This window comes from Plutella xylostella, chromosome 14, assembly GCF_932276165.1.
Source record: "Plutella xylostella chromosome 14, ilPluXylo3.1, whole genome shotgun sequence".
In the NCBI taxonomy this organism is placed as follows: domain Eukaryota; kingdom Metazoa; phylum Arthropoda; class Insecta; order Lepidoptera; family Plutellidae; genus Plutella; species Plutella xylostella.
Window position 1 is genome coordinate 8,803,427 of NC_063994.1, and position 13,008 is coordinate 8,816,434.

Here is a 13,008-nt window from a genome sequence, read left to right on the forward strand (position 1 = left end):
CGAGTCCGCTACAAGACTCAGCAACTCACATGACATCTCATAAATGTCTTTACTCTTTTTGCGAGGTATTTTTTTTGTGATGATGTTGAGTACCTCTCGAGCGCTGAAGTGTTTGAATCTAAAAGATTGGTCAAGAGAAGGGCACAGCAACCCCAGCCTGGCCCCGGAGGCCGGCAGGTCCGCGCGGGGTGCGCCGCACGTCGTCGCCGCCCCAACAAAACGCTCATTCATAGCGTCCAGCAGATCTCGCTTCGAAGCATACACTGATCCGTCAGGTGATTTTACTAAATCAGTAAAATCGAGTGAGCTGCGAGTTGCGCGGCCTAGTTCTGCGTTTACAACGCTCCACATTGCCTTACACTTATTGTCACTGCCATTGATTTTGGTCGATAGGTGTTTCGTGCGCTCCTGCGATAACATACGGTCGTATCTGTCCATAGTCATACTCACCATCCTTTGCAGGTCTGGATCGTCAATATTAGAATTTATGTCAAGTAAGTTAAATAACAATCTTTTCATATTAAGTACATCCTGGGATATCCAGTTGTCATATTTAAATTTAATTGTCTTATGTTTCATCGGAAAACAACTTATATACTTTTTATGGAGTATATCAACTATACAACTTGCAAGGTCGTCTATGTTTTCACGAGGTTTGGTGTAGACGGCCTCCCAGTCGATACTTCGTATTCCTGCAACGAATCTCATTTTGTTAGCCCGCGACATATCCCTGGCAGTGACGGTGATCGGCGGGGGGTCGCGCTGTGCGCAGTCCATGCGCGTGCGCACGGCGAGGTGGTCACTGAGGTGCGTGGTGACCGGCGCCGCGAGGGCCGCGCCGCCCGCGCCGCGCCACACCATTACGTGGTCGAGTGAGGTGCAGGATGAGCCAGATATGCGAGTCGGGAAGTCTACAATGTTCACCAAATCGTGAGACGAGAGTACATCGAGCAGTCGTTTGCGATGGTTCGATACTACCATCGTGTCTATATTAAAATCGCCAACTATGGCTAGCTTGGCAAACTTAAAATCAAATATTCTATCGAGCAAGCTCTCAAACACGGGGAAGAACTCATTACAGTGCGTCAAGTTCGACCTATAAATACACACAATTACAAAGTCGATATCAATCAGGCGAACAGCTGATACCTCGCAGACTTGCTCGACTGACATTTTGCATAGAAGGTCAATAGGCTGCGATCTAAAATTATTTTTTACAAAAATACAAGTCCCGCCATGTTCAATATTCGGGCGACAATAATTAGATGTCATCGTGTAATTTGAAATAGTAGTCAATTTTAATTTATCTAATGTCAGCCAGTGTTCACTAATTGCTAGTACGTCACATTTTAAATCCTGTAATAGAAGGGCTTCAAGTCGTTTCGTTTTATTATTTAGCGATCTAACATTTTGATGACTAATAGTAAACATTGGTCGAGTATCGGGGCAGGCGCTAGATGCGCCTCCGGGGTGCTGCGGGGGCGGGAGGCGCGGCGGCGGCGGGGGCAGGGGCGGCCGCGACCGGTCTGGCGGCGGCGGCGGTGGCTCGGCTCCCGTGCGTCGACGATGCGTCACTAGCGGAGGGCGATTCGCAATCGCGGTTGGCGGTAGTATTGGCGGCGGCGCCCCGCTGCTGGCGGGGCCGATATTGAAACCAATCTGCATATCTGACACCTGGAGGCCAAATAGCTGGTGCTTTTAGTTCATCAAATCGGTCCTCATCAATGCCAATCACAAAGGATGCATGTCTGTTTGTATTAATGCTTCGCTTTTCAATGTAGTATTCGTTAGCAGGAATTACTTTCTGTAGAAATGTTCTCAGGTCTTCAGTTGTAGTGGTAGCATCGAACATCCAAGCTTGTATGTACTTTTGTCTTTTAACAGTTTTTAGGCCATAGTTGTTTTGACCAGTCCCTTCAATAATAATCCGTCGTGGATGGATGCTCTGCGGACGTTTCTTTTTTCCCACTGTTTGCCACTCGTTTGCGGCTCCATTGACTTCCTCGTTATGATCATTGCCTGTTGTGGCAGAATTGCCCAACGCTTTGTTCGTTGGTGCGATGGCGATGGGTTTATTCAGCGCTCGGCTGACGTCGGTGGTGTTCGGGGAAGATTCGGCGTCCGGCACGCGTACTGTTGGCGTACTTTTTGAATTTAAAGCGCTTCTTGAAACTAAACATTAGAAACTTACCAGCAGAAAACTGTGCCTTTATGAAGCCCCCCAAACTCAACCCAGAGGTGAGGTCGGCGCTACATGACCTTAATATAATAAAGAAGAATGCCTACTGCGAGAAGAAACAAAATGTCATGGCTAGTTGCCTCTCAGCAATTGGAAAAGCTTCAAATATGACATTAACAGAGAGGCATAGTGATCAAGAACTTATTAAAATACTAAGGCTTCCTGCACACGATGCCGTCTCCGCGCTGCCTACCCTCTGCTGTTTCAGGGAGCTGCTGTAAGTTGGGCTTCAAGAAGACGGTTTACCGTGGCCCTATCGTCCACAGAGGCAGAATACAAATGTCTCTAACTTCTTACACCGTGACCTCGGGTCTAAACAAACGGTGGTCAGTGTGATTGTGGACTGTATCTTCGTAAGGATAGGTTGCTGATATTAAAGAATTTAGACTTTAAACAGAGGTTTATTGTAAGGTCACAATATCGAGCTAGCCACCATGATAGATGTAAATTGAATGAATGAATACATGAATGAACGATTGAATGAATCTACTGAATGAATCTACTGAATGAATATACTAAATTAATTATTAACGAAACACTCCCCGGCGTTGATAAAGTCAAAATCTAATTTTTAGGTAGTAAGCACAAGTTTTGATATGCTCGGCGTAATAGTCCTTTTCGCGTGTTGACTTGGACAATTCTTGCAAGGCCGTCGCTGGATGGTTCGATGGCAGTGACGCGTCCCATGAGCCATAGGAGTGGAGGTTGTGAGGCGTCCTTCAGTAGAACCAGGTCTCCTTCTTGCAGCTGGCCTCTGGAGCTTCTCCATTTGGATCTCTGTTGTAAGGAACATACATATTCGTTAGAGAATCTACGCCAGAAGTGTTGTTTTAGAGCCTCAACCCTTTGGAATCTCTGAAGCCGGCTGATGTTTGCATTGTCGTCAATGACATTGTGCGGTACCGATAACAGTGGCCGTCCAATCAGGAAGTGGGCGGGGGTTAGGCAGGAAAGATCTGATGGATCAGAAGAAATGGGGACTAAAGGTCTCGAATTCAAAATGGCCTCTATTTGGATAAGACATGTGGTCATCTCTTCGTATGTGAGGTGAGCAAGACCAAGGGTACGGCGGAGATGATGTTTGACCGACTTAACGGCAGATTCCCACAGGCCTCCGAAGTGAGGTGAGTAAGGAGGAATAAATTTAAAATCTATACCTTGTTCATTCATTGATGATTGAATTGCGTCTGAATTATTTGATAAAAATGAATTAAGCTCATTAAAACCGCCTACAAAGGTAGTACTATTGTCGGCATGGATACAGCGGGGTTTACCCCGACGAGCCGTGAAGCGAGCCAGCGCAGCCAAGAATGCTTCCTTAGACAGATCGGTGACAAGCTCCAGGTGCACGGCCTTAACTGCAAAACAGACACATATTAAAATATATGATTTCAATAATGTGCATCCTCTACCCTTTCGATTGGCAATCATCACTGGTCCGGCATAGTCAATTCCAGTTGTAATGAAAGGAAATTCTAAGTTTGTCCTATCAGTTGGCAAGTCGGCCATTATAGGCTGGATGTACTTAGGCCTGAATCTAGCGCAACGCATACATTTATGCAATATCTTTTTTGCCAGGTTTCTTCCACCTAGAACCCAATAAGTGTGCCTTATATTTGCCAATAGTAACTGCGGACCACCGTGTAACAATGTTGAGTGATACATTCCAAATATTAAATGAGTGAGATGGTGTTTGGAACAGAGCAGAATGGGGTGTTTTGTATCGAAAGTGTAAAAGGAATTCTTGAGTCGCCCACCGACACGAATTAAGTTGTTTGAATCAAGAAAAGGCGATAGTGATGTTAACCTACCATTTTTTGGTAATGATTGCTTTCTCGTTAACAGGTCATACTCTTTAGGAAACATTTCCATTTGAGCAATATGAATAAGGTTATATTTTGATGTTTGTAAGTCGCTAAATGAAAGATAGCCATGTTTTTTATTAAGTTTATGTCTGGTATTGTAAACAAAACGTTGTATATAACTGTATATACGTATGAGTTTGTTGAATGAGGAAATCTTGTGTATTAGAATAGATATGATGTTTTGTGTTTTATCATTGTTGTTGGTTTGTGTATGTAAAGATATTTCAGGTAATGAATTTTGTTGTAAGTTGGGTATCTGTGGATATTGTATTTCTTTGTGTTGAAGGAACTCTGGACCTGACCACCACAACGAAGAAACATTTAGTTGGTCAGCCCCAACCCCTCTCGAGACGAGGTCCGCTGGGTTTTGTTTAGAGGGCACGTAGCTCCACTGTGAGTTACAGGTAACATCTTGAATCTCTCCAACTCTGTTCCTCACAAACTGCTTTAAGACGCTGGGCGATGTAGACAACCATGCTAGTACGATTGTTGAATCACACCAGTAAAAACAGTTATTTATAGGAATTGTCAGGGAACTTTGAACCTTGCTAGCAAGTCTAGTGCCTAATAAAGCTCCACATAGCTCCAGGCGCGGAATGGTAGCTGCCTTTAATGGAGATATTTTATTTTTTGAAGTTAGAAGACGAACGCAAACCTGCCCCTCTCTGTCCACCGTCCTGACGTACACACACGCGCCGTACGCGCGCTCCGACGAGTCTGAGAATGTATGTAACTGTATGTCAACAGCCGCATCTGAGGATACCCAACGAGGAATGGAAGTTTTATTTAAATGTGACAATGATTTTACAAAGTCTAGAAAAGATTTCTGAATATCAGCTGGTACTATATCATCCCAGCCACATTTATAGATCCATATTTTTTGTATTATCATTTTAGCTGTTACTATGCATGGACCAACCAGTCCTAAGGGATCAAAAATCTGACTAATGACCGACAATATGTGTCGTTTTGTAAGTTTTTTGGGTGCACAAATAGAAACCGAAAAGGTTAAGATGTCTAAATTAGAATTCCAATATAGACCTAATGTCTTAGAAGGTAAGGCTTCCGAAAGATTCATAAAATGATTGTCATCACAATTTAATGAATTTATTAAATTTAAAATTTCTGGGCAATTCGACTGCCACTTACGCAAATTAAATTTAGCGGACATTAATGTTTGAATGACGGACTTGCACATATCGACTACTTCCGGTATGCTGTCACCACCGCTTATAAAATCGTCTATATAAAAATCATGCTGTATAGCACGCGCACCATCGGTATTATCACACTGATCGGCGAGGGAAACTAAACACCTCGTAGCTAGGTACGGATGACGTACCATATGAAATTGTATTCAAGGTGTAATTTTGAATCGGTTCGTTTGAGTTGAATCGAAATAAAATTTGTTGTAATGAACGTTGTGACGGAGTAACAAATACCGCCCTATACATTTTTTCAATGTCACTTGAAACTGCATATTTATGTTGACGAAACCTAAGAAGTATTGAAAAGAGGTCGTCTTGTACAGTCGGTCCAACTATTTGTATGTCATTAAACGATTTTCCGGTTGATGTTACGGCAGAGGCATCAAAGACCACTCGTAACTTTGTTGTAAGGCTGGACTCTTTAATTATTCCGTGATGCGGAATGTAGTTATTATTATTGGAATAATTATGTTGAACTGGGGTCATGTGACCTAATGAAATATATTCATTTATGAACTGACAGTACTTCTTTTTGTAGTCTGGATCTCGCTCGAACCTGCGCTCCAAGCCTAAAAAACGACATTTAGCTGTTGAGTATGAATCTCCTAACACGTCTGGTGATTCTGATAGCGGTATTGTGACGACAAAACGACCGTCGTCATCACGCACAGTATTTTTTATAAAGTGTGACTCACACGCCCTTTCGTCGGCGGACAAACTGTACTTAGGAGACACTGAGTCTAACTCCCAAAAACGGGTTAAGTTTTGTTCTTCGTTGGAGGTGAAGTAGCAAGAGGCTGTAGCTGCCGGACTACTAGAGTATATGCATCCAGATAACAACCAACCTAACTTTGATTCATGTAGCTTAACATGTTTATTTAAGTCCATTACATTGGAACCAATGACGTTGACAGACAGCTGTTTATTACGGGGAGTATATGACAATTTATGCTCGTCTTGTAATTACCAGAGTGAGATTCAATCACAAGATCACAACATTCTGATGCAAAGGATGTTTGACCATTGATACCTGTCACAGTGGAGCTGACGTGACGTCCATCCAGTTCCAGCTTACTAAACAAGTCTTGTGTCACGTAGTTGGTGGTGCTACCATTATCAAGTAACACACGGGCAGTGCGCAAGCTTCCATCACGCGCAGTCACCTTCACCATGGCTGTGGATAGCAACACATGTTTGTGTGAGTTTGATGTACTGGCAGGCTCAATGTTAGTCGAGAGGGATACAGTATGATCGCTAGGAATGTCAGATGAATGGTTGTGAAGAAGTGTGTTGTGTTTTAATTTGCAATATTTGCAATGAGTAAGAGTGCAATTACTGTCCGCGTGACCCGGCCGTAAACAATTTTTACACATTGGGTACTGGCTTACGCGCTGAATGCGGTCAATGACCGATAGGTTACGAAACTGTTGACAGGTGAAAAGGTAATGATTGTTTTTACACATTGGGCAAATCATTGAATTAGGTTGTGATTTCTGAATGTAGTTATTTTTCTGAATGTGCTTTGTAGGTATAGTTTTGTTCTGAAAGGTTATTGTGTTATTATTAGTTTTATTAGTATGTAAGGTATCTAACAAATCAGCTCGATCACTAATGAATTTTAAAAACAGCTATAATGATGGAAAACTATTCATTGTGTTCTTTTGTTCTTCCCACTGACGCATTGTGTTGGAGTCTAATTTGTTAGACATGATATGAATAATTAAAGTATCCCAGTGATCCGTCGGTTGACCTAGGGACGCTAAGGCACGTAAATTCTTATTGGTAGAATCAATGATATTGCGTAAAGCTGAGCTAGATTCTGAGGCAATAGGCTTAACGTTAAATAAGTCGTTAAGATGATTGTTTATGAGCAAACGTTCGTTATCATAACGATCTGATAAAAGCTGCCAGGCAATTGCATAATTTTCGGCACGAAAATCAAGGCTCTGAATGATAAGAGCAGCTGTGTTTTTTAATGACGCTCTGAGATAATGAAACTTGTTAATATCATTAATGCTGTTGTTATTATGTATCAAAGATAAATACGTATCTCGAAATTCCAGCCATTGATTGATTGACCCATCGAAATATGGTAGGTTTATTTTCGGCAGTCGGACAAAGTCGTGCTTGTAACCGTGTGGTGCACTGGAGCCTGCCTCCGACCCCTCCTCAGCAGGCGGCGGCAGCGCGGGCAGGCTGCTGCGCTTGAGCAGGCTGCGCGCCTCCGCCACCAGCTGGTAGTACAGCTGCTCGAACTGCTCGCGCTCGCCGAACGCCTCGTCGGGTACCTCCGACAGAGTCTCCAGATCCGTCTGCAACACATCGTAATCACTGTATAAGGAGTCTATTTTATGTAAACGGCACTCGAGTTCGTACACTTGTGGCTCACTAAGCGATTCACAACTTTTAACTAGGTTTAGGTATTGATTAAATTGTGTTACCTTAGCTTTTATGCTACCACGTTTTCTGGTAAGCAATTTTATACGATCGTCACTATTACTCATTATGTTTTTTATGAAAATACGACTGACTGATTAGTGAACCTGCCGCCGTGCAGTGGTTCGTGGCACTAAGAATGTACTCGATAAACCAGTTACGTGATGTGTAAACTGCGTCTTTGTAACTTTGTACTTATGTATACTTGTTTACTGATAGCTGCATTAAGTTATAAGACAGCGTGAGAAAAAGGGATTAGCTAGGTATATACCTATGTAGATGTAAGTAAGTGATGATGATTTGATGATATAAGTAATAAGTACCTACACCAATTATGATAAGAGATCACGATGTTTGATCCAAATAGGTGCAATTCTGAATTGGGAAACGATTTAGAAATGGAAATAGGAATTGAAGATGAGGAATTGGAACGGACTCACTGTTACGGCTTGTTTTTGAAGACCTCTCTCCGGGTGATGATGTGATTGTGCGGAGAATCTGGAAACTGTGAGATGAAGTCGCTCCTCGTGGTATCTTCTAACCACTGCGGCACCTCCGTCTGGTGAACTTGAAGGACTGTTCGAAGACCGTCTGGAGATGAAGACCCGCAGTTTTGAAGGATTGTAGTGAAGATGCTCGCTTGTTGTGAAGACGAAGACGTGAGATACGTCGCAGCCGCCGGTGGAATCGATGAAGAGACCCACGTGGCACGTGGCGCAGTATCTTCCCAGGGTGTCTTCGCTGGTCTAAGATTCTTTTCTTCGGGAGAAGGACCAAATTGGTCAGTGTGATTGTGGACTGTATCTTCGTAAGGATAGGTTGCTGATATTAATGAATTTAGACTTTAAACAGAGGTTTATTGTAAGGTCACAATATCGAGCTAGCCACCATGATAGATGTAAATTGAATGAATGAATACATGAATGAACGATTGAATGAATCTACTGAATGAATCTACTGAATGAATATACTAAATTAATTATTAACGAAACAAACGGACCAGCCATTTATCATGTATTGTGATAATCAAAGTACAATTTAGCTTTCAGGTAGTGATGTTTACCATGCCCGCAGTAAGCATATTGATGTGAGGTACCACTTTATCCGAGAGAAGGTATCCAGTCGGGAGATACAAGTCCACTACAAAAGTACTGACGAGATGGCTGCTGACGTCCTCACATAAGGACTTCACCGAACAAAACATGAGTTTTGCTGTAAAGCCATGGATTGCGATCAGGAGAGGATGATAAAAGAATGAAATGCAACGCACCATGAAACGTCATGCGCGTCAAGCTTTTCCAATTGCTGAGAGGCAACTAGCCATGACATTTTGTTTATTCTCGCAGTAGGTATCCTTCTTTATTATATTAAGGTCATGTAGCGCCGACCTCACCTCTGGGTTGAGTTTGGGATCATACGGAGACACAGCCCCTGCCCTTCGCGGGCTACTCTATGCGTATCCTTGTGCGCCCGGGGCCTGGGACTATGATTCTTTCGACAGGAGATTCATCAGGAGACAAAAAGACTCAACGAGGTCTAGTCGGACGGTGCACATACATCAGCTTGCACAAGCAGAGCGCACCGTGGTGTCCGTGGCTGCCGTGACCCTGCCCGCACTCGCGTGCCATATAAAAAACCTTAACCCTCTGATGTCAGCCGCTGGGGCCGTGCCACTCGTGTCCATGGATACAGATTGGACAATAGTCCCCATAGAGTCGGGGCTAGTGGGGCAGCCCTGGCTTCTTAAATATCTTCTATGCTTCACCGACACATCCCTTTGGGCCGGGAAAGTCTCGATGTGACACCCATATTTGATTAACTGTAAAACTTAGTATTTCATGAGTTTTTATCAAATATTTAATCTTATTCCACAATATTATTGTAATAAACAATTATTAAATGAAAAATTAAAAATAAATAGTAGATAAAAAAATGAACTTATTTTAAGTATCTAATCGTAAAAGAAGAAAATTTAAAACGAAATGTCATTGTTTGACCTTACATAAATATAACATCAAAATCTCTTATATAATATAACATCAAAATTAGCATCCAAGTTTATTTTCTCTATGATTGCATCTAAAGCAATTGTAGATTGTGGTCCATTCCCTCCTACAATGAAAGTAATGGCTAGTTTACACAGTGCGAGCTAGCGTACGAGTCAGACTTCAGCTGGACTGCAGTAACTCGCACTGTTTGGACGTAACTTACGAGTAACTCGTACGTGCGAGTTGGTCAGTAGCTCGCATCAGCTCGTTGACACAGTGCGAGCTAGCGTACGAGTCAGCCTTCCGAGTAGCTACACTGCAGTAACCCGCACTGTTTGGACGTTACTTACGAGTAACTCGTACGTGCGAGTTGGTCAGTAGCTCGCATGCGAGTTACTTCAACATTTTTTGTTTTCACTCGCCTCGCCCGACAGCAACTCGCCCATGACAGCGGCTCGGTCGTCGCTCGCATCGTTTGGACCCGTGGCAGTAGCTCGCCAGTGCCAGCCGGACAGTTGTTTAATAGGATTTGAAAAAAAATCCTTTTTAACGGCTTTTTTCTCATGAATGCCTTGCACTGATTGGATTTTACAAATTTTACATGAGACAAAAAAAAACTGTTTATATTGTATACTTCTACTTAGGATACCTCCTTATGTTTTTTTATTACTAAAAATGTGGTTGCAAATTCAACGGAGTTATGAAAAATTTGCTTGAAAAATTTGCTATTTTTATCGTTTTGTATATAAAATGGACTTACGATCTTTTCCCAATCTCTATGTGAATACTATTATTGGAGATTCGTGTTTTTCCTGCAAATGCGAGTTTTTCGGACTACGATTATGCAAAATATTTTTCTCTTTGATGGACTTACTCTATTCAAATATAGATAAATCTCCCTGCCTTTTCCTATTACTTCGAACGTAGAGTGAAAATGTTTTTTTTTTATGAAAATTTAGTATATTAGTATTATTGATGTACTTAATCAAATGATTATATAATCAGCAATCATCTTTATAAGCAGTAGAAAACATAAATCAGTACTAGACCTGCGTCCATGCTCCCGCCGTAGCCGTTGAAACCCTGGTGGTGGTACGCTGTGATCATCATCTGACGAGCAAGAAGTGATGGATTGAGAGTTGGAACGGGGCGCAAAAGACTGTTATGTCATGTAGTTAAGTGCTGACTCCAACCAAAATATACAAAATAATTTGTTTGGGATATACGCGTAACTTTTAATTTAATAACATAATATTGCTAAAAATCTGCAAAATTTAACTATAATAAATAAATAAGAATGTATTGTACAAGGTATAAATTGATCAATAAGAATGTTAAGTACTATAATTTATTTATGTAGTAGGTAATAAAAAAAGTCAAATCATAGTTTTATTGCAAAAACGTACGTTCACTTCCACCTCCATCGCTCGTTGTATGGTGGTAGGAAGAGTTACGAGGTTTTATTGTTTAAAAATCACGACTTCGAGTTAGGAGGAAAACGAAAATTTAATTTGCTCAGAGCTCAGTTTTTTTATCGATTTACGAGTAATACGAAAAGATGCGCCTTGAAAAGTCGCTTCTAATGATACCAAAAAGTCGTTTTCGCCAAAAAGTGGAGTTAGGCGGTTTACGATTTAAGGTGAAGATTTTTTTATCGCCATTGTTATTTAAAATTTACTTAAAATGTTTAATATTTTCGATTCTATTAAAAAACGATTATATTGACTCGAGAACTCATTGCATGCACTGGCTGTACGTAAAGTATACTCTACATTTAAAAAGAAAAAAATATTCAAGTAAAACAACTGAATTCCGTGTTTTTTGTGTGCTACGCCTACGTACGAAATCGAGTTCAGTTCGAAATGGCTGCGGATATATGGTCTTCTGACAATAATATTTCATACATGAAACTCTACAAAGAACAAGAAAACCTATGGAATTGTTTCGATAAAAACTATCGAAATAGAGATATGAGAAAAGCATCTTTGGAACATATCGCAAAAGAAATGCACCTAGACAGCACCAGTGAGGTAACAAAGAAAATAAAAAAATTACGATCTACCTACAATCAAGAAATGAATAAAATCGAAAAAAGCAAGAAGAGTGGCGCTGGCGCAGACGATGTGTACAAACCATCCATAAAATGGTTCTATTCTATTCTATTCTCATAGGGGGTGAAGTTCCTGTACGTGGCTCTCTCGAGTGGAACCTTTGTACATATCCCCTTGATTTCAGCTCAGCCAGCCTAGCTCCCGGGTAAACTGGAGTAGCAGGCCTGGGTGTTGTAATAGCTGAGGTAGGCGCTCTGTTGGTCCAAGAATAGATAATCTTGTTTCTGTAGTAGGTGGACAAGCTAACAGAATATGTTCAACCGTCTCATCTACTTCCTTACATGTCCTACATAAGGGACTAGTTGAGTTACCTATGGTATATAAGTGTTTATTCACGCAACAATGTCCTGTTATTAATCCTACCATTAATGATATATTACTACGGGACAGGTTGAGTAAGTAGCGTGTAAGTTTGTGGTTGTGTGATACAATAAACGCTTTAGTTTGTCTGCAATCTACACGATTTTTCCACTCCTGATTGTGTTCAGATAGTGTTTTATCGGTGAGACATCGCCTTATTGCCTTTGATGACAGACTAATAAATGGTTCTGGCCCTATTGGTAGGGTATTTGATCCCATTCTTGCTAGTCGGTCAGCCTCGCAATTTCCTATGTTGTCGTTATGACTTTTAATCCACTGTACTGTTACATTATTTGAAATGCTTAGGTTTTCCAGTGTATTCAAAATGGTTTGATATAATGGATTATATAATGAAAACAATTTATTTAAAAGAAAAGAAAACAACATCCAATCTGGTAAGTACCTAATTGAAAAGGTTAACTTTTTTTCGGTATTGATATTATATTTATTCGCGAACGGGCGATACTCGGTAACGCATTTATTTCTGATCTCCACGTTCCAAGGTTGACAGTGAAATTTGAAATATCTTCATAATCTACACTACCAGGAGGAGTGTAGAATCTACACTGTAGATGTGTGGTGAAGTTTTTCGTAACCAGTTGTGTAGTACGCATGTAGTTCGAATAATTTTTATTATGGTGTCCTCTTGCAACTGGATAGGTTTTCCCAAAACACGAAAGCGAGATGCTAAAATACCGAATCCATTTTCTACTATGCGTCTTGCTCTAGAGATTCTGTAATTGTAAGTTTTTTCAGCTGTCGTGGTCTCATTAGGATAGCGTTGTACGTCTTAAGAGGAAA

At 41.3% G+C, this 13,008-nt stretch overlaps 1 protein-coding gene across 1 annotated transcript; it reads right to left on the reverse strand.

Moving 5' to 3' along the window:
• Positions 1 to 2,624: 2,624 nt before the first annotated feature.
• LOC105389223 lies at positions 2,625 to 11,160 on the reverse strand. Its single transcript, XM_048625572.1, has 6 exons — positions 11,143 to 11,160; positions 10,786 to 10,846; positions 10,159 to 10,313; positions 7,447 to 7,624; positions 3,514 to 3,597; positions 2,625 to 3,016 (listed from the first exon to the last, which is right to left on the reverse strand). The coding sequence occupies exons 1-6, from the start codon at positions 11,158 to 11,160 to the stop codon at positions 2,811 to 2,813; spliced, it is 702 nt and encodes a 233-aa protein (XP_048481529.1). The 3' UTR covers positions 2,625 to 2,810.
• Between the last annotated feature and the right edge of the window lie 1,848 nt (positions 11,161 to 13,008).